The following is a 19,073-nucleotide window of genomic DNA, read 5'->3' as shown; positions in this document are numbered from 1 at the left end:
TAAATATAATAGATTTAAATTCTGAATATAAAGAAAGGAAAAAAGGATTAATATGCATATAGGTATATAAAGAAAAAAGTATAAGTTGCGTATATTATATTATATACATAAAAATGCTGATTAAATATATTATTATAATTACCTAAAAGGAAAAGTGTGGTATGTATATATATATATATATATAGAGAGGGAGCGAAGGAGAAAATGCATCAGTGAGCGTGCGATTAAGATGGAGGCGTGATGGAGTGTGGGCCGTGGGATCTTGAGATTGAGGAAATGAAAGGAGTCTTTAAGTGGAAAGAGGAGAGAGCGATCTAACCCTTTTGGCATCTCAGCGTTTGCGTTTCTTCGCGATTTGCTTTCATTCTGTGTTGCGCTGAGTTAAGAAGAAGGTGGTGAGCGTCTGCAATGGAAAGCCGTCGCTGTTAGGGTTTCCCCCACATTGCATTTGGGACGTCACGCTATACACACCCAGGTTCTCGATTGGATTCTACTTAGGGTTTCCAACATTTTTCTTTCCCTTCCATCGCGCATTCTCGAGATCTAGGGTTTATGCTTCGGTTATTCTTTTTACTTTCCTTTCCGTTTTCGCAATTCTTTGGTTTCTTGTTTCTCTCCTCGATTTTAAATAATGAGCGTGTCATTGCTCACTTCGCTGTGCCAAATAGGGATTTTTGAGGAATTTCGCATCTGAATAAGTCGCGATTGCTATTGCGCCCTCGAAGCGGAAAGCCTCGTCTTTCTTTCGACATTTTTTTTATTGGAAGCGAATTGGGAAACGGACAAACTGACATAAGCCGATAGGGTATGAGAGAAGTACACCCGTCACTGGGTTTTATGATATTTTGCTTTAAAATTTGGAGGATAAGACTTGATTTGTGCTTCGGGGTATTGGGTTTTTTTACAGAGATTATTGTGTGGGAGTAAAATTTGTTGTCGGCGTTGATATGTGCAGTTGTTGGAGTTTTATCTTATGGCACCTACTGTACCTATAGAGTTTGCTGGACAAAAGGAATCCAGAAAGTACTCTCATTCACAGAATATGGGGAAATCTAGGAAATATTCCAAAGCTTATGCTACTGGTTTTGTTCCTGATTTTCGGCATGCTGTTGAGACTATGGGTGAATCGGAAGGGTTGGGCAGCTTGGGAAGGGTTGATACCGAGCTTACGGCATCAGCAGATTCTTGTGCACCAAAGAGGAAGTGCCCTGGTTTGAGCACAGGTGGTTATGGTAGTTTTGATGTACCTTTTCAACTTTTCTCTTTGTCAAGGATGTCGGGTTTTGAGAGAAAGGATTTGAAAACAAGGTTGACATGGGAACTTGAACAAGTAAAGGAATTTCAGAAGAAAGTTGAAGCTATTAACTCAAATGCTCTAGTGTTATCACCCTCCAGTGACATTAGGAGCTGCAGTGCAGGGCAGAAGAGGCCTAAGCTGGAGAGCCAGCCTTTGGCAATGGAAGTATCGGTGCCACATGGTAAGAAAAGGCCCTTACCAGGAAATAGTGGTCCCAGGACAAAGAAAAGTATATCTGGGCGTCCTGAACTTCCAAAACCTGCTGCGCCAGTGGCCTCACATGCTGCGATGATGAAACCGTGTGAGTCATTACTTAACCGATTGATGACTCATCAATTTGGTTGGGTTTTCAACACACCTGTTGATGTTGTTAAATTGAACATTCCGGATTATTTCACTGTCATCAAACATCCAATGGATTTGGGTACTGTGAAGAGGAGAATAACCTCTGGTGAATACACGAATCTCATGGATTTTGCTGCTGATGTGCGACTGACTTTCTCAAATGCAATGACATATAATCCACCTGGCAATGATGTACACGTCATGGCTGATACCCTTCATAAAATTTTTGAATCGAGATGGAAGGCGATAGAAAAAAAAATTCCTGTTATTGACTGTGTCCCATCTGAGCCTTCTAGACCTACGCGTATGGAAACTGAAATTTCTGATCGAGTTCCTCCCTCAAAAAAGAAGAAAATAACATCAAATAATGTCAAGCCTGAGCCTCTTAAAATAATCATGACTGTAGAGGAGAAGCATAAATTGAGTGTAGAGTTGGAGGCCATGCTTGGAGAGCTGCCTGATGCTATTGTTGATTTCTTGAGAGAGCAAAGTTATAATGCAGGGCAAACCAATGATGATGAAATTGAAATCGATATTGATGCTCTTAGTGATGAGACCCTGTTCAAACTGCGGAAGCTTCTGGATGATTATTTGCTGGAGAAGCAGAGATCTCAGGCAAAAGCTGGACAATGTGAAATGGAGGTCTCTCACCCCCCCTCTCTGTATAACTAATACATTTTGTCCAGCATATGTGATATTTTTGTGACAAATTTTATACCCTCAATTAAGTCTTTTATTGAATAGTTGTTCTGGAAATTTATATTAAAAGAGTATGATACCACAAGAAAAGGTAGATCGACTAATTTTATTTTCTATCAAGTTATAAGAAGAGTTGTCTTATGATGACCGCTAAATTAATTCATGAAATTTGACGCCAAAAAAATTCAATGTAGTGTTTTGAGAGTCTTAGACAAGATAGGTGGTTCCTTGATTATGTGTATCATATGGACTGACAATTTTTTGCTTGCTTGATTTTTATACAGCTTCTGAATGAATCAGGGTTCAGTAATTCACCGGTGCAGCCTTGCAAAGGTATATTCTTTTTATTGTGCTGCTATGCTTTTCGTACCCTTACTTTATATAAATAATTGACACAGTATGTGGTCTTTTATTTCTCCCCAAAAATGCAGGCAATGAACAGGTGGAGGAGGATGTGGACATTGTTGGTGGAAATGATCCTCCTATTTCAACTTATCCTCCATTAGAGATTGACAAAGATGGTACCAATAGAAACAGTAAATGCAGTAGTTCAAGCAGTTCTAGTAGTGAATCTGGCACTTCATCCAGTGGTTCGTGTAGTGCATACATGTTTCACTTTTCAGGATTTGTTTTTCTTTCAATAGTTTCTTTTAAATTCATTAGATACTGGCAACTCTGCTTGTTTGGTTCATAATCCTGGCAAAATTAATCACTTATAATACGAGTTCTATGTTGGAATAATTTATTCTTGTCTGTCGTATGCAAATGATTGAGTGCTATTGTGGTGCAACAGATTCAGACTCGGGTAGTTCATCTGGAAGTGAATTGGATATGGCTAAAACATCAGAACCTCTTAGTGGTACCAAGGTAAATGGATGCTAACGGTTTTAGATGTCATGGTATTCAGATAAAATAGGAAAGGGTAGTGATTTGACATTATCTTTGCTTACACAAAGCTATATATTGCAGGAAAATGTAGGTTCTGGTTCGACTTTAGATCAAAACAAAGGGGATCCTGGTAATTCGGACACAGGAAAGGGTAGGTACCAATGTTGATGTCTGTAATGATGTCCATATTATGGTTTGTTGGCATTATTTTTCATGAGGATGCCTCAGCTACTGTTGCCTTCTTGCTCATGATTTCTTTCTTTAGATTCAACAAATGTGGGAGGCCAAGTTGAGCAGACTTTCCAGAGTAAGCTTGTTGCTTCTGAACCAGAAAGCCATCAAGAGGGTAAGCTTGAAAAATTGAAGAAACCTTTTGTTTGTTTTGAGGGTATGATCTCACCGTTCATGCTGTGACATTTTAGGGGAGAGTGCTGCATCTAAGAGGCAAGTCTCTCCCGAAAAGCTGTACCGTGCAGCTTTATTAAGGAGCCGTTTTGCTGACACCATTCTTAAAGCTCAAGAGAAAGCCCTTGAAAAGGTTTGTTAAGGGGGTAATGCACTGATTGCAATTTTAATTCCTTGCATCAATAGAACGGGTCTATTGGGTGAAAAAACAGACATTTGATAAACATAAGTCTTTTTTTGTTCTTTCTTCCTACCAATAGAGCATATCTGTGGCTGCTAAGGTATCATTAAATCTAGTAATTACCAATTTACCAACATTATTGTCTTTCATGAAAGCTGTGCCAGCATTTTTTTTAAGTTTTTTATATTTGTTATTCCATCTGTATTGATCTCAGGATGAAAAGCGGGATCCTGAAAAACTGAGGTTGGAGCGAGAAGAACTTGAAAGGCGGCAGAAAGAAGGTATGTTCGTTATTCTAAATAGAGTTTTGTTAAAGTATTGCCTCGTATTCAAGATTCAACTGAGTTCTAATTTTGTTTATGATGTGCATTAGAGAAAGCACGGTTACAGGCAGAGGCAAAGGCTGCAGAAGAAGCTCGGAGGAAGGCTGAAGCAGAAGCTGCCGCTGAAGCCAAAAGGAAAAGGGAACTGGAAAGGGAAGCAGCCCGTCAAGCTTTGCAAAAGGTAACTATTAAAAACCAAAGTATGTTAGGATGCAAATGCAGCATTCCTGTATGTTGCACTGAATGATTCTGTTTGCAGATGGAGAAAACTGTCGATATAAACGAGAGCAGTCAATTTTTGGAAGATCTTGAGATGCTGAGTGCTGTACATGACGAACCTATGCCAAGTTTCAAAGAGGAGACAAGCGCAGATCTACCTCAAAATGGATTGGGTATGATCAACCTACAGGGGAATCCCTTAGAACAACTAGGTTTGTATATGAAGGATGATGAGGAGGAGGAAGAGGAGGAGCTGCCTCTGAGTGGTGCTGCAGGACCATCAAATGATGTGGAAGAAGGAGAAATTGACTGATTGTGACATTATTTTGGGCAAAAAATACACAAACGGTGGTTCTTGCCCCCAGTTGCTTGACTAAGGAGGGATGCTGCATTTTTTGTGGCTATGGGGTGCGGAATATATCACTATTTGTATGGTCTGATGCTAGTTCACACCTAAGTTTGAAGATGGATAGCGAAAACTTATAGAAAAGAAGTGAATATTGGTTTTGGTTTTGCTTCTTTCTGATTATTTTTGTTTTAACTTGAGAAATGATTTCTGAAAATGTGGATAGCTAGCTCGCGGCCCCCATTTATCGAAGGGCTTCGGATGGGAAGTTTGTATCAATCAGGATGTCCAATTTTGCTTGTAAAAATGAACTCATTTGTAACGAGTTCTGTGTCTGACTTCTAAGTAGTTTAGCTTCTCTGACAATGTAAAATATTTGAGCCAGGGTAAAAATCAATTCTTTCTATTTATTCTTTCCTTTGATTCCGATTGTTAGTTTGTTATTTTCCTAATCTTTGGTTTTCTTGAGCTGCAAGATTAAAGTAGCATATTATTTAAAAGCAAGTAAATACTTGTCTTGATACAAAAATTGTAGATTGATTATTTTAGTCCACAAATTCATGACGTGTTGTGGCTCATGTCTGGAACTGACTCTTGGTCGGTGAAACTAATAGCTAGAGGTACGTACTGGTGGGTTTAATGTCAAAGATTAAATTTATGGTAAAGCAAAGGTTGTGGTTTTGGGAAAAGGAAAACGACCGCAATGACACTATTTTCACGGACATGTGCTTATAACTTAATACTGACCATTTTCTATGCGTGTTTCAATTAGCGCTAACTCGTGAATATGAGCTAGAGACCAGAATGAGGGACATTAGGAGAACAAAAATGATAACCTAATAATGCATTTTGAAGCGTCGTTGAATAGATCAGGGGTTACCAGAAACACGTCTAGAAAAAATATCCCGCGTTATTAATAAAAAAAGCATCCCATAAATCGCAGTTAGTTACATTTCTTAAATAGCAAAAGGTTCGAAACAATTTTACAATAACTTAATTTAATATTTTGCTTAAACAGTAAAGTTCACAACTGCATGGTTGAACATTTTCACAGAATGTCTTGATACAGTGATATATTTTTTCAACTTGATAAAAGTGCATGCACAGGAAAATTTTCGTACAAATAAATTAGATTGCCATTTTGAATACATGAGACAGCCAAAAATTTTGCACATTTCTCAGCCTAACTGTACATTCTAATTTTGCTACATAATGCTCTGCATACATCAGTCCTCAAACATGCCCTCACCTGAGACTGTAGAAGACTCGGTCCCATTAACATGAGGCTGATCTGGGAAATTAGTATCTACACTGTTCAGAATACTGAAGTCAAAATAGTCCTCGTCATCCTCATCATCCTCATCTTCATTTTGATTATCCTCACCTTTGCCTTCCTGTTCCTTTGGCTGGGCTTCCCTTTCCATCTGTTCCTTGATGCAATCATCGTAAGACATTGAATACCAGACATCTGCCTTGCCCACAATTTTTTTGTTATGAATATCAGTCATCCGCTCTTGAATGCTCTTCTCTGAATTCTTAGGTTCCCCCCAGTAGTCATAACGATACAGAGGACTCGTCGGATCATATTTGTCTTTATCAAAATGACTAGCATCCACATATCTTCCAGGCTCTTCCAATGGAAGACCAAGAGCTTTGCGACTGCAAAAGGGAGAAATAGCAGTTAAATAATCAACGCATCATTACAAGGAAGTATGCTTATCAATATCAACAGAATAGTACCAGCTTATGTCTCTAATCAATGCTTCTCTTTCCTCAAATGATCTTCGCCAATGCATGTAGTCATACTCATCCATCTCAATATTACGCCTCAGTTTGGTAATTTTGTATTTTTCACCTCTGTCCGTTGCTTCTTTCCTTAGTTTAACATGGTGCTGCGTACCAGAAGGGTAACATCAGATTTTGAAAATAGGAACTCTACAATTTGAAAAAAATATCAATAATAAAATTAAAGGCGTTTCCGCCTGCAAAAGGTGGCCCTTCTTAACAAGCTCTAAAATATGCATTGCAACAATAACAGAAAACGCTTTAGCCAAAAAGGATAGGTGACCTCACGCTCGGCAAGTGCAGCCTCCAAATCAAGCTCTTTTACGCTTGTTTTCTGCCAAAGTGTTAAAAGTCAAAACAGGTAAACAAATCCCCAACCATAGATGCAAATTCACAAGAATGATACTCACCAGAGTAATTTTTTGTATTACTGTATTTTTATATTTAACTTCGGAATGCTGAACAGCATTTTGTTCATCAAAATCTTCATCATCACTCAAATCTGACACCTTTTTACCTTTATATTTATCAGGATTAATTGCCATATCATCCAAAATCGTTTGTTCAGCCGCATTAATTTGCCACAACTGCAAAATAAAGACAGTAAGTGAAGATAAACAAGGATAAGACACGGCTATGATCAATGTAAAATTCAAAGCACTCATTGAAGAAGGCCCATGCCACAAGACTTAAAGTTTCTAGTTAAGTTGTATATCAGCACACAATTTAGTGGTCTGAATGTTGTTCAACTCAAACATAGCAAAGGAAAGATATTATGATGATGAATTTTTAGTTTTTTTTTAGGTTATAGAGTATTGCAATGTGCAAATTTGACTTTAGTAAGGTTAGCACAGATAATATGAAATTTTTTTCACTCTTTTATGGGGTTAGCGGTTAGGTACAACTTGCCGAATTTGAAACAAGGACAAGTATTCTTGAAATGCACCAGGGTCTTAATTCAACCAAGAATTTGTAGTTTTTCTTTATCTCTTTCTTGAACAGCGCTTCCAGATCAACCATCCTCCGAGCTAAAGTAGGGTCCCCTTTTATGGTTCTCTTCTTTCCTCCTTGATTGAACACCATGGTTAATTCCCTCAGTTCAATGTTACCTCTCCTAGCTTGGCTAACCACTCCACCCCAAGTATCACATCAACTCCTCCTAGTTTGAACAAATAGAACTGTTCGGTAATCTCGGTCTCTCCCATGTGAATCACTACCCTCTCACAGCATCCCCTTGTCTTCTTCTGTCCATCTCCCAAACTCACCAAATAAGGTGGAGTGTCCACCATGGTCAATCCCAATTTTTTTACCAATTCGTTACTGATGAAGTTGTGGCTAGCGCCACTATCAATCAAAATCAACACCTGTTTTCCTCCTATCTGTCCATGCAACTTAATCGTTTTGGGCTGGGTTAGCCCTCCAGCCGAGAAGGCTGACAGCTCCATCTGCATCTGGTCAAGTTCGGTCTCTTCTTCCTCTTCGTCTTCTCCCTCATCTTCTGCCAATATTGTCATTTGTAGGCTCCTTTCCGAGCATTGGTGGCCTGGACCAAACGGTCCCCCACACCTAAAACATCTTCCTTCTTCCCTTCGTTTCACAAATTCCGCATAAGGTAGATTCCTTATGGTTCTTTCTTTGTTGTTGACGACCAGTCGGCCTATCGCACTCCTGTGTGATCCATCTCTCCCTCTTGCGCCCCTGTTCTCCGTGGTTCTGGCTCGGTTTCCTACAGTCACTCTCGATCGGCTTTGGTTGGGTCGACTGGGCTCCAAACGCGTGCTAGACCCGTTCGGTCTTCCCCGGGATTGATTTCTGCTCATACTTCCACCTCCCGTTCTCGCGCCTTCGTGGAGCTCCTCTGCATCCCTTGCCATTCTCATAGCGGTTATCAACTCCTGTGGATCTAGCAGCCAAACCTGTAACCCTCCTGTAACCCTGCCATGAAGTATGTTCCTCAGGTACTCTGGACGTCTGTCCCACCAAGACTTCGAAATCTTGTATGTAATCTTCCACTGACCCTGACTGCCTATGGGATGCCAACCTTTCAAAGATCGTCCCCTGGCTTCGACCTCCAAACCGGACCACCATTGCATCCTTTAACCCCATCCATGAAAGATTTCTGGTTTTTTGCCTCCAAAATCTAAACCAATAACAAACACTCCCTTCCATGCTGATGTAAGCTAGGCGCAACTTTTCTTCCTCGCAGATCCCTTGTAGTTCAAAAAATTTGCCAGCCCTATTGATCCAATTCAACGGATCAACCCCTTCAAAATTTGGCAATTCCACCCTTTTCTTCCAGTTTAGATCCTCTTGGCGTCCCCCGTTTCTCTCGCCCTCTTCATCCTTGTGTTGGTCCTCTTTTTTTCCCTTCACCGAATCCTGGCTTTCATCCACATTTTCATCTTCTTGTCGGTCTCGTCTTCCCATCATTTTCATCAGTTCTTGCAAATCCTTGCGGAGTGCTGTTGATTTCGCCGCTCTGGACATCTCCATGTTTTCCAGTTTCAGCCCCATGCCCTTCAGTCTTCCTTCGATCGCATTCACCCTTCCCTCCATGAATTTCTTTTGCCTCTTTCAACAGTATCGAGCTGGTTTCTCAGTCCTTCTTATCAATCCGGCAGGTCGGACCAATTGTTACGTATCCGAGTATGGAACGTAACTAGAATCTTTCCTCACACTCTCACAGACAAGGAACAATGGAAAGTAGCTGAATAAACCTCTTTTATTGAATTGAAATAACTGAATCCAAGAAAACAAACAATAACTGGGAGCACAATCTCCGTGAGTTACCTGAGAGCATAACCTCTCTTACAAAACTCACAAATCAAAAGCATGCCTTTAACCCTAGGCTTCCCCTTTATTTATACTAATTAATTCCCTCCCAAAAAGTACTGAATATTAGAAACTAATCCTAGTTCCTATAATTATCTGATATGAATACTTATTTACTACAATTATCTGATACGAATATATTTAGCCTTATTTACTCTATTTAACTTATACTGAATAATATACTAAGATATGGTTTTGTTACTCTAATTATCATTTGCTGAATAACTTCTCAGAATATCTATCTTATTAATTTCCCGCTCATCCTAACTGTTGCGGCAGTTAGTATGTTTCCTTGCTGCTTCCATCGTTTGACCTGGACGCTCCCCCTCAACTACTGCTCGTCCTGGTCGCTCCCCATCTTCTACCGCTCGTCTCGGTCGCTCCCCCTCAACTACCGCTCGTCCTAGTCGCTCCCCTTCTTCTAGCGCTCGTCCCGGTCGCTCCCCCTCATCTAGCGCTCGTCCTGGTCGCTGCCCCTCATCTAGCGCTCGTCCCGGTCGTTGCCCCTCATCTAGCGCTCGTCCCGGTCGCTCTCCCTCGTTTAGCGCTCGTCCTGGTCGCTCTCCCTCGTTTAGCGCTTGTCCCGGTCGCTCCCCCTCATCTACCGCTCGTCCGGGTCGTTCTCCCTCGTTTGGCGCTCGCTCTACTCCTTTTCTCTCTCCCCTATACCTCCTTCTCTCATATACTTTCCAGCCCCTAACAATTAGCTTTAGTTTCTTGTGCCTTTATTTCTGTCAGTATCTAGTAGATATATTAGAATTCTATAGATATCACAAATGTCGATATTAGGATCAATCAGATTGATTTTATATCGGCCTAAAATAGAGTAACTGAGTATTTTGTAATTATGTTTTCTCCTCTACAATAGGTCCGTTGTGATTTAAACTCAAAATTCATCATGTCTTTTCGTTCTCTCTTCTCAACATTTTAAAACATCAAGTCTGAATAATTAAAAAAGCTTGAAAATAGTACTTGAATCTTTTCCTTCACTTGAAATACATTACTTATGCCAACCTTGTACACAAGCCGGTTTAGCAAATATCATTCATAGCAAGTGCCTTTTAACCTTCAGAGTTCAGATTTATCTTGCAATCAGGGATTTTAAGCAAAAATGTAACTGAAGCACACGTTTACACTGTTAGAAGATAGTTGTAGTTTTTATGTATGACCGTTGTTCATGCAAGATTCAACTAAACATCCACCCATTCAGGTTAACTATGGGTGAATGTGAAAAAGGCATAAAGTTCTTGCTTCTCACATTTATGCAGAGGTATGAATAGTGTCCTGCACAGGTTCCTTCAACAAATTAAAAATGAGGATGCAGCCAGTTTAAAAACTAAAAACAAAGTCATCGTCACAAGGTATTTGGATCTACCATGTGTGCTTATAGACATATCAATTCCAAAAGAGCAAGTTGGCATTACCTTGACCCACCATTGACCTATAATTATATTGACTGGTATATTCTTGAATGGGATAAAATTTGGTTTAAGAGAGAAGCATAAAATGCAAGAGCTAAACAGCTCACCACAAATGTTCCTCCTTGCAACTACTAAAAGAAATGAATTTATAAGATACCTTTTCAACATATGGATGATTAGACAATAGAGGTTCTTCCTCGGGTTTGTCTTCCAAATCTTTTCTAGGAACAGGAGGTCTTCCACAGTCACGCTACAAATTGTGAAATCCCAAATCAAGAGAATATCTATCATAATAACACTATTTAAAAACAAACCACATTTTTGACAGATTCAAAAAATGAACTTAGAGGAAGTTGAACCTCATTAAAAATTTAATATTATGTATTGAAAAGGCACTAATGCTTTTTAAAAAATTGACCCTCTCTTACCTACTCTTTCAACAGTATCAATGTAATACAAATGTTTCCAATTGAAAAATCTGGATTAATATATTATATTAAATTGAGTGATATATAGTATACGTGATTTTGTAAATAGCATCATGCATCGAAGCATCAGTATTGAGTCTGCTTGATTGTATAAAGCATTGTAGGAGCAGATACTTTATCTGAACCAAACCTCATGAAAATATCTTGAATTAAATAAACTTAGACATTGAAAAATCCAGAGAAAAAGAAACATTCGAATGCCTTCCCATAAAAAGTAAGCATGAAAGAAATCACAGCAAAGTTATTGTGGAAGAGTTTCATGAGTGCAGAGTAAATTTTATTATGCAGCAAGTTTGACGTGCTCTGGTATAACAGGGGAAGGTGTGCAAACCCGTAATTCATCTTCATTGGTATCTTCATCACGGTAAAATATTGGTGGGAATTCAAATTTGTGAAAGCTGAAGTTGAAAATAAAACAAATGTCAAATTTACAGTTTCAATCATATCAAATTAATAAAGATTAAACTATGCACTATGAATGAGTTACAGAATATTGAATACCAAAAATATGTATTCATACATTAGATGATCTACATTCGGATCAACAAAACGAAGTTCAATAGGGAAGCGGAAGCGATAAGGATCTCGCTTTGCCTGCAGAACAAAATGTGAATTGGTGAACTGATGGTAAAGGAAATTCATTTATGTTTAAACACAGAAAACATGGAAACCAACACTATAGTAATTAAAATTGATCTGATATTCAAATTTGTCAACAAGCAATTTATGGATATGGATGCAGAAATATCAAACATATGATACACAAGAAAAAACTTCAATAACATATGGGCAATGGTGTGGTTAAAGTTATATCAGTGGTGTGTTAATGCAAACTCAGAAGCAAGATAGTTTCCATAGCTTAGTACCAAAAATAGGTTAAAAAAAGTCAACCAGCAAACAGTAAGTACTGTGCCTAACGCTACACTGAATTTAGGGGTGCCCAAGTTAGGTCCTTAAAGCAGCCACATGGGGGATAGGCTTGAGCTTGGGTCCTCAGTTAAGTGTATCCCGCTTCTATCAGGGATAGAGCCAATGACACTGAACTGTAAATTCAGCTATTACTTCCTTGCCCAAAAACTAGGGTCAATGTCTCTGATGATATCGGAGGGTCTTATCCCAGCTGTGCCACAAACCAGAAAATCCATACTTAGTACCCTCTCCGAAAGAGGCAGCAAGCACGGTTGAGAGGGAAATTTTAGGTCCTTAAAGCAGCCACATGGGGGATAGGCTTGAGCTTGGGTCCTCAGTTAAGTGTATCCCGCTTCTGTCAGGGATAGAGCCAATGACACTGAACTGTAAATTCAGCTATTACTTCCTTGCCTAAAAACTAGGGTCAATGCCTCTGATGATATCGGAGGGTCTTATCCAGCTGTAAGGCCACGAACCAGAAAATCCATACTTAGTACCCTCTCCCAAAAAGGCAGCAAGCACGGTTGAGAGGGAAATTTTACATGGCATACTACATGTCCAGCTAAAGTTTCTATTTCAAAACATAAGTAAAACAATATGAGCAAAAAATGCAGCATTGACTAGCATATTACCAATGAATTGACACAAACTGCAATTTGGTGAGTACTAATATAAGCTAAAAGTTTCGTAAAATAATAATATATTGGCAGACAGCAGACAGCAGACAGCAGAACAGTTACATAAGTTGAATTGTGACTGTCATGGTGACAGTTTAGGCCAGAAAGTTAATAGCAGATTTCTTTTTATTAAATGTGTATAGAGAATGCATATTATTATTAAAAGTTAGTACCTAGAGTTTATTATTTTCTAGTAATTTGCTGTATTTATTTATTCTAAGTGAATTAATATTACTCTTCTCCAATATATAAACATTTAGTGACAACCTATTGAAAATTTTCAACTAGTGACTGAAACACTCACCATAATTTCAACAATGACGGGCATACCCACTTTTATGTGATGGCGAAGCCAAAACCAATCGTTCCTCCTTATAGGAACCCACCTAAAACACAACATGGTAGGTGAATCTTCTAGAAGAAAACTAACATAAAAATATAAACATCACATAGTAACACTGAACAAGATAAACATGCTACAATCAAACTTACTGATGCTAACAATGAGAGCGCTAGAAATACAGCTACTGGAAAGGGAATATGTACTAAATAATAGCTCAATATAAATAGAACACAATCCTAAAGTTTAACAAGAAATAGAATAGCCTACTAACAGATAGGTCTCGTATTAAATAATAATTGTTTTTTCTCTACCAAAACAATGGAACCAAAATCAAAATATTTAACTAGAGATGTCAAAATGGGTTTCAACCTGTGAATCAACCCATTTCTCCATGCGTTCGAGCCAAATTGGGTTAAAAAATAGTTTTTTCAAATGTGGATCAAACTGGACTTGACTTATTTAACCCACTGATTAAATGAGTTTGAGTCAGATTGAAGGTGGGTTGACCTGTAACCCACAACCAACCCTTTATGAATTTTTTACCATTTTTTTCATAATTTTTTTATTATAATTACTCTTTTCCCTCTATTTATATTTGACTCAAGATGGTCTCTATATTTTTTAGAAAAGACTCAATGTAACTAGATCAGCGTTAACGTCATTCCTCCCATTTTTCCTTTGGGATTGGACAATAAAAAAGTAAAAAGAATGGGTGATTGTATTAGCAGGTTCCAATTCATCATCCTCTAAACAAAGTCAACACTGATCTAGAAAAAAGGAACACGTTGAGTTTTTCTAAAAAATATAACCACAATGAGTCAAAAATAGAGAGAAAACATTGAATCATTTCTATAAATATATGGACCAACAATGCTCTTAAGCATATAATTATTTTACAATTTCTAATTATGTAGGTTGACAATTTGATCTTTTAAATAGTAGAATGTTATTCAATAATGCTTGAATAGTTTGAATGTTTAACTTATTTGTTTGTCAAAGTTATGCAGGTTGACACTTTAATTTTCAACTAATGTTATTTATAATAAAAGTTTTGATGAAATTGGTTAAAGCTTTGATTGTACTACTATTAAAAAATTGAATCAAGTCAATCTACTTTGATTGTACAACAATTAATATATAAAATAAATTAAAAAAACAAAACATCCTTAAGTGAGTTATTTCACTAACCCACCAACTCGTGATGGGTCAAGTTAAATTACAAATTTTTTGACTCACTAAAAAGTGAACCAGGTTGAATTGACTCATTTTTAGCTGAACCCATGGTGAGCCAACTTGTGTGAGCTAGGTTGGCTCACTTTGACAACCCTAGATTTAACTAGTCCCAAGATGTTCACATCCTTGGCTACCCACGTCAATAAAGCATTTCAGTGCTACAAATATGCTTATGAAGTTGCTTTTCACCATTTTAGAAAATGCATCTAATAGTTTCTTTTGTCCCATGAGAGACTGATTACGTATAAATTAAATAACCTGACACATTCTAAAAGTGTAGTAACTCAATTAGCAAGATTATGATAGTGGAAGTAACTTGTTATCATGTGAGTAGTAGAACAGCATTCCAAACAAAATGGAAATTACCACTCTACAAAAAATATTCAAAGAACATTAGAAAGGACGAAAAGAAAGTATTGATAGCTACCCATCATGTACCCCGCCAATGTCAACAAATGCCCCTTGATAGAGATGCAACATTGTCACTTTCCCAACACAAATCTGCACATAAAAATGTCCCAAGTAATTAAAGACAACATATTAAATTTACTTCTAGGTACTTTTATTATGAATTATGTCACAGAGATTACAGAAAAAAGTATGTCTGAACTTTGAATTATATGTAAGCGTGACTATGAAACCAAGGCAAACAACAATAGGATTATCAGTATCCATCTATTGGATTAAACACAATTATCCAAAGAGGACAATCACTGAGCCAGGAGGGAAGACACAGTACTAACACTCTAAAGACACTCTTTAGAAATCTTAGGATAGATCATAAGTAAAGTTTCTACTTTCTACAGTCTCGTTCATGAGAACAACATGCTTCAAGATTAATAAGAAAGGTGAAATCGCATACTTACTTGACCAGGATAATAGAACGGAAGCTCATACTGCATAAAACGTTAAAAAAAGGTAAGACCAAGAACCACGTTTTCATTAACCCTAAATACATTTAAAGGAAAGAACAGTGGAAAAAACTGCCTACCATGCCATCCTTGTAGTCCTTCCCTCTTTTCCTTCTACCAGGGTAATAATCTTGGTCTTGCTGTCACAACCACATTCACATTAACATAAACCATATTCAAAAGAAATAAAGAAAAATCTTAACAATTTATTTGAGAAAACACTTTCAATTTTTAATTTTAATCACAATTCTTTCCTAGTAACAATAAGGCAAAGTGAAAGAATGAAATTTAAAGTTTCATAGTGGATGATAATTATGCTAAAATCCAATACATATATAATAAACTCCTTTTGGTAAAACCAGGGCATTCTCTAACTAAGAGCCATTCTGATTTCTTGAGATACAAAGATTTATCAATAGTGTGCTGGGATTAACTTCGTGGTGACAAATAATCAATTGATTTTTCACGGAGAACGTAAAGTGACAAATAGTTGCTTCTACTTTTTCAGGCCATCACTAGATTTGTAGGATTGTATTGATTTTAGTCAATGTTTCCCAACAAATGCACTCTAATAAATGGAGCTAGAGATCGAAATACCAACTATATACTTATGAGATGTAAGACCATCTCCCAATCATTCCACAAAACCTCTGCATGTGTATATATAAAATAAACTCTAAAGTTAATTAGAATGTTTAGATGTGATTTTCTAATGATTATTATTACATTTCATCTTTTAAAGTTTACTTCACCTTCACCCGCACTTTTAGAGGTATCAAACTGAATTTGTAAGAAAAAGAAATAAGAAAATGTCTTCACAATCGAATCCAAATAGCAAAAAGTTCAGCATTAGTTTGAAGTGAAATTGAAACCTTATAAGATTCCTCTTCCAACCTATCCTTGTTAGCCTCCACCCACTCCTTATACTGTTTCAGAAACACCTTATACCTATCCAAGCACACATCATCGGTGTTAGTCCTCACTCCATTCTCCACCTCCTCCAGGCTCACCCTCTTCGCCTGCATCTTATGTGCCTCGCGAATAAACGCCAGCTCCTTCCGGTCAACGTGCCACCCCCGAGGCGGCCAGTCGCGCGGAGGCACGAGGCGAACCACGAGAGGCCCCGACCACGTGGTCATTAGCGGGTCCGGAATCTCGCCCTTGATCTCAAACTGCTTCGCGACGAACTCCTCCTCCGTCAGCCCCATCTCCTCCCTTTTCTTCTTTCGGTAGCTAGGCTTCAGCATTTTGAAAGCTTCGATGGCTTCGGGGGATTTTAGGGGAACTTCCTCGCCTTCGTTGAGGCTCTTGCGTGCAAAATCCGCCTCCGGAGAGAGGATTTCCTCCCACGGAGCCCATCCGCGCTCGATCCAGTTTCGGCGCCGGGCTTCATCCTCGGACTCCTTGTCGTTGGGGCCGAAATTCTCGGTGAAGCTATCGTCCACCGGGAACTCTTCCGTGCGGAAGGATTTTGGGACGAGGAGGGGGCTGGAGAGAGGGCGTAGTCGGAGGATAAAGGGCGGAGGATGGTGGAGAAATGGCGGAGGACGGTGGTGGAAAGGAGGAGGGGAAGGGTTTAGGGGTTTAGGCAAAGTGAAGAGATAAGAAGTTTGCAGCACTTGCATGACTGAAGTAGGAATGACGCACTTATCTTTGTTTTCTTTGTTTTTGAAGAGATTAAGTGGATAAAGTTTTTGAATTATTTTTTTCTTCAGTAACATTAGAATTTTATTTTTCTCGTATTTCTTTTTGGTCAAAATGGTGTCTTTCAATTGTAACAGCTGTTCTGTATTGTGAGGAGTAAAATCTATATAGTAAGGATTAAATTTGGAAAAATATAAAGCCGAATACAAATTTACTTAAAAAAATTCAGATACCAGGTTTTGGGGTTAATTTAACCACTTAAGCTTAATCAACCATATAAAAATATATCTCTTTTGACAAACTTTTTTATTTTGCTGATTTTCAGTGAATCATTATTTTCAAATCTAAAACTCAACGTGAATAATTATTAATGTTTCGTTGAATTATAAGCGAGATAACGAAGACAGAAACTATTAAGAAAAAATATAAAAATTATAAAAAAACAACGGAAAAAGTATGACTTGAATAGGAATACAAAATGATCATAGTTGGGTATGAATAAATATGATAGTATAAATAAGGTTTAATACATTATTTGTTTCCTACTTTTAAGGGTTTGGTTCAAAGTAATTTTATTTTGGTTTAATCATTCACGAAGTCTCTATTTTCGCGTGGAATATCAATTTAGTCCCTTTGTTTTTGGAAATCTCAATTGGGTCCCAAATTTATGAAAATTGCAACAATTGGATCCTTTCTGTTAAATTGTGTCCAACGACGTTAGTGTGTGTTTGACGTGGCACGCTGTAGTTGTTGGCAAAAATCACCTATGAAGTTTTGATGATGAACAGAGTTGCACAAGTCAAGACAAATTAAGGATTTATGTATTTTTATAAAGCTTTTGTAATAATCTAAGTTGATGAAGTAGTGCTCACAAATGTATTAGGACCAATTATTGTAATTTACATTTAAATGCTGTTGAGATTCGTCAACATTCTGTTTTAATCGATTAAACCTAGTTTTAATCGATTAAAACCGAGGCTGGCCCTGAAAACCCAAGTGGCACTGGAATAATCGATTAAAGTGTATAATAATCGATTAGCTAATCGATTAATCCTGAGAATAATCGATTAACACTGACCGTTGGGGTTTTTCAGATTTGAAAAACTAGCCGTTGTACTCATTTTAATCGATTAGTACTTATGTTAATCGATTAAATGCGTTAGATGGCCCGTTTTCAAAGAATGGAAGGGCATTAGGCTGAGTCTATAAATTGGCTCACTATTTCTCTCAAAAGGAACTCTTCCCTTGTGCTCTAGTACTCTGAACTCTTTTGAGAACTCTGTGAATTTGCTGAAGCTAAGGAAACTCTTGTCTGCAAAGTCCTGAAGTGGTATTGCGGTGACAGAGGATTAGCTGGTTCATCCTTGGTGTGTTTGAGGAAGTGTTTGGAAGAGAATCATCCTTCGTGAAGCATTCGAAGGAGGTGATCATCCTTTGTGAAGATTCAAAGGAGGTGTAAGTTCATCTCTTGTGGTTTCAAGAGAGGTGGTAATTTCTAAACTGTTACAAATTATTTTTCTGTGTGACTAGTATTTGTAATTGTTTTGTGATAGTGAAAAAGGTTTATCTTGTTTGAGATAAGCGACTGGACGTAGGATCCTAGTGATCTGAACCAGGATAAAATACCTGTGCATTTTTTTCTCTTTCCCTTACTCTCTTATTTACGTTTAATTATCTGCTTAGTAAGAAATTAAGAGAAAAATATTAAAAAGGCGTAATAAAAGGATATAACCAATTCACCCCCCCCCCCCTCTTGGTTTGTTACCACGCTAATAATTCCGCTGCAGCGATTCTAACAATTGGCATCAGAGCTTGCTTTGATAGTCATTCAAATGGCAGGATCACATCAAACTTTTGCAGAGGGTGCTTCAATCAATAGACCCCCACTATTTACAGGTGAGAACTATGCATTCTGGAAGGTAAGGATGCAAATATTTATTGAATCTATTGATTGTGAAATTTGGGATGTTATTGCGTCTGGTTCTTCTGTTCCCACTAACAATATACAGGAACCAAAGCCACGTGGTCAATGGACCATTGAAGAAAAGAAAAGAATTCAGAATGACGTTAAAGCTCGGAATATTATTGCATCAGCATTGACTGTTGATGAGTTCTACAGGGTTTCTG

General features: G+C 37.9%; 2 protein-coding genes across 2 annotated transcripts; one reads left to right on the top strand and one right to left on the bottom strand.

Moving 5' to 3' along the window:
- The first annotated feature begins 214 nt into the window (after window positions 1-214).
- Window positions 215-5,113, top strand: LOC124828085 (transcription factor GTE10-like). Its single transcript, XM_047301301.2, has 11 exons — window positions 215-475; window positions 669-2,284; window positions 2,626-2,674; window positions 2,773-2,931; window positions 3,135-3,208; window positions 3,311-3,380; window positions 3,495-3,575; window positions 3,652-3,767; window positions 4,030-4,096; window positions 4,189-4,319; window positions 4,398-5,113. The coding sequence occupies exons 2-11, from the start codon at window positions 974-976 to the stop codon at window positions 4,668-4,670; spliced, it is 2,331 nt and encodes a 776-aa protein (XP_047157257.1). The 5' UTR covers window positions 215-475; window positions 669-973; the 3' UTR covers window positions 4,671-5,113.
- Window positions 5,114-5,748: 635 nt separating this feature from the next.
- Window positions 5,749-16,948, bottom strand: PDE312 (Nucleic acid-binding, OB-fold-like protein). The gene is made up of 12 exons (XM_047301300.2): window positions 16,175-16,948; window positions 15,383-15,442; window positions 15,258-15,287; window positions 14,819-14,892; window positions 13,120-13,201; window positions 11,750-11,823; window positions 11,561-11,627; window positions 10,899-10,991; window positions 6,899-7,075; window positions 6,772-6,822; window positions 6,444-6,595; window positions 5,749-6,362 (listed from the first exon to the last, which is right to left on the bottom strand). The coding sequence occupies exons 1-12, from the start codon at window positions 16,925-16,927 to the stop codon at window positions 5,930-5,932; spliced, it is 2,046 nt and encodes a 681-aa protein (XP_047157256.1). The 5' UTR covers window positions 16,928-16,948; the 3' UTR covers window positions 5,749-5,929.
- Between the last annotated feature and the right edge of the window lie 2,125 nt (window positions 16,949-19,073).

The sequence above is a fragment of the Vigna umbellata genome, chromosome 2, assembly GCF_029865625.1.
Source record: "Vigna umbellata cultivar VRB3 chromosome 2, Vumbellata_1.0, whole genome shotgun sequence".
NCBI lineage: Eukaryota > Viridiplantae > Streptophyta > Magnoliopsida > Fabales > Fabaceae > Vigna > Vigna umbellata.
The sequence above is the reverse complement of the archived record's forward strand: the minus strand, read 5'-3'. Positions and strand labels throughout refer to the sequence as shown.

Bases quoted from the DNA above. Each gene is read 5' to 3' on its own strand.
- LOC124828085 (XM_047301301.2), top strand. From the start codon at position 974: ATGGCACCTACTGTACCTATAGAGTTTGCTGGACAAAAGGAATCCAGA. The intron at 3,381-3,494 runs GTAGGTACCAAT...TTCTTTCTTTAG, and splicing joins TAATTCGGACACAGGAAAGG to ATTCAACAAATGTGGGAGGC. The intron at 3,768-4,029 runs GTTTGTTAAGGG...TATTGATCTCAG, and splicing joins AAGAGAAAGCCCTTGAAAAG to GATGAAAAGCGGGATCCTGA.
- PDE312 (XM_047301300.2), bottom strand. From the start codon at position 16,927: ATGCAAGTGCTGCAAACTTCTTATCTCTTCACTTTGCCTAAACCCCTA. The intron at 13,202-14,818 runs GTAGCTATCAAT...GTTGTGTTTTAG, and splicing joins ATTGGCGGGGTACATGATGG to GTGGGTTCCTATAAGGAGGA. The intron at 11,824-13,119 runs GTGAGTGTTTCA...TTTGTTCTGCAG, and splicing joins CCGTCATTGTTGAAATTATG to GCAAAGCGAGATCCTTATCG.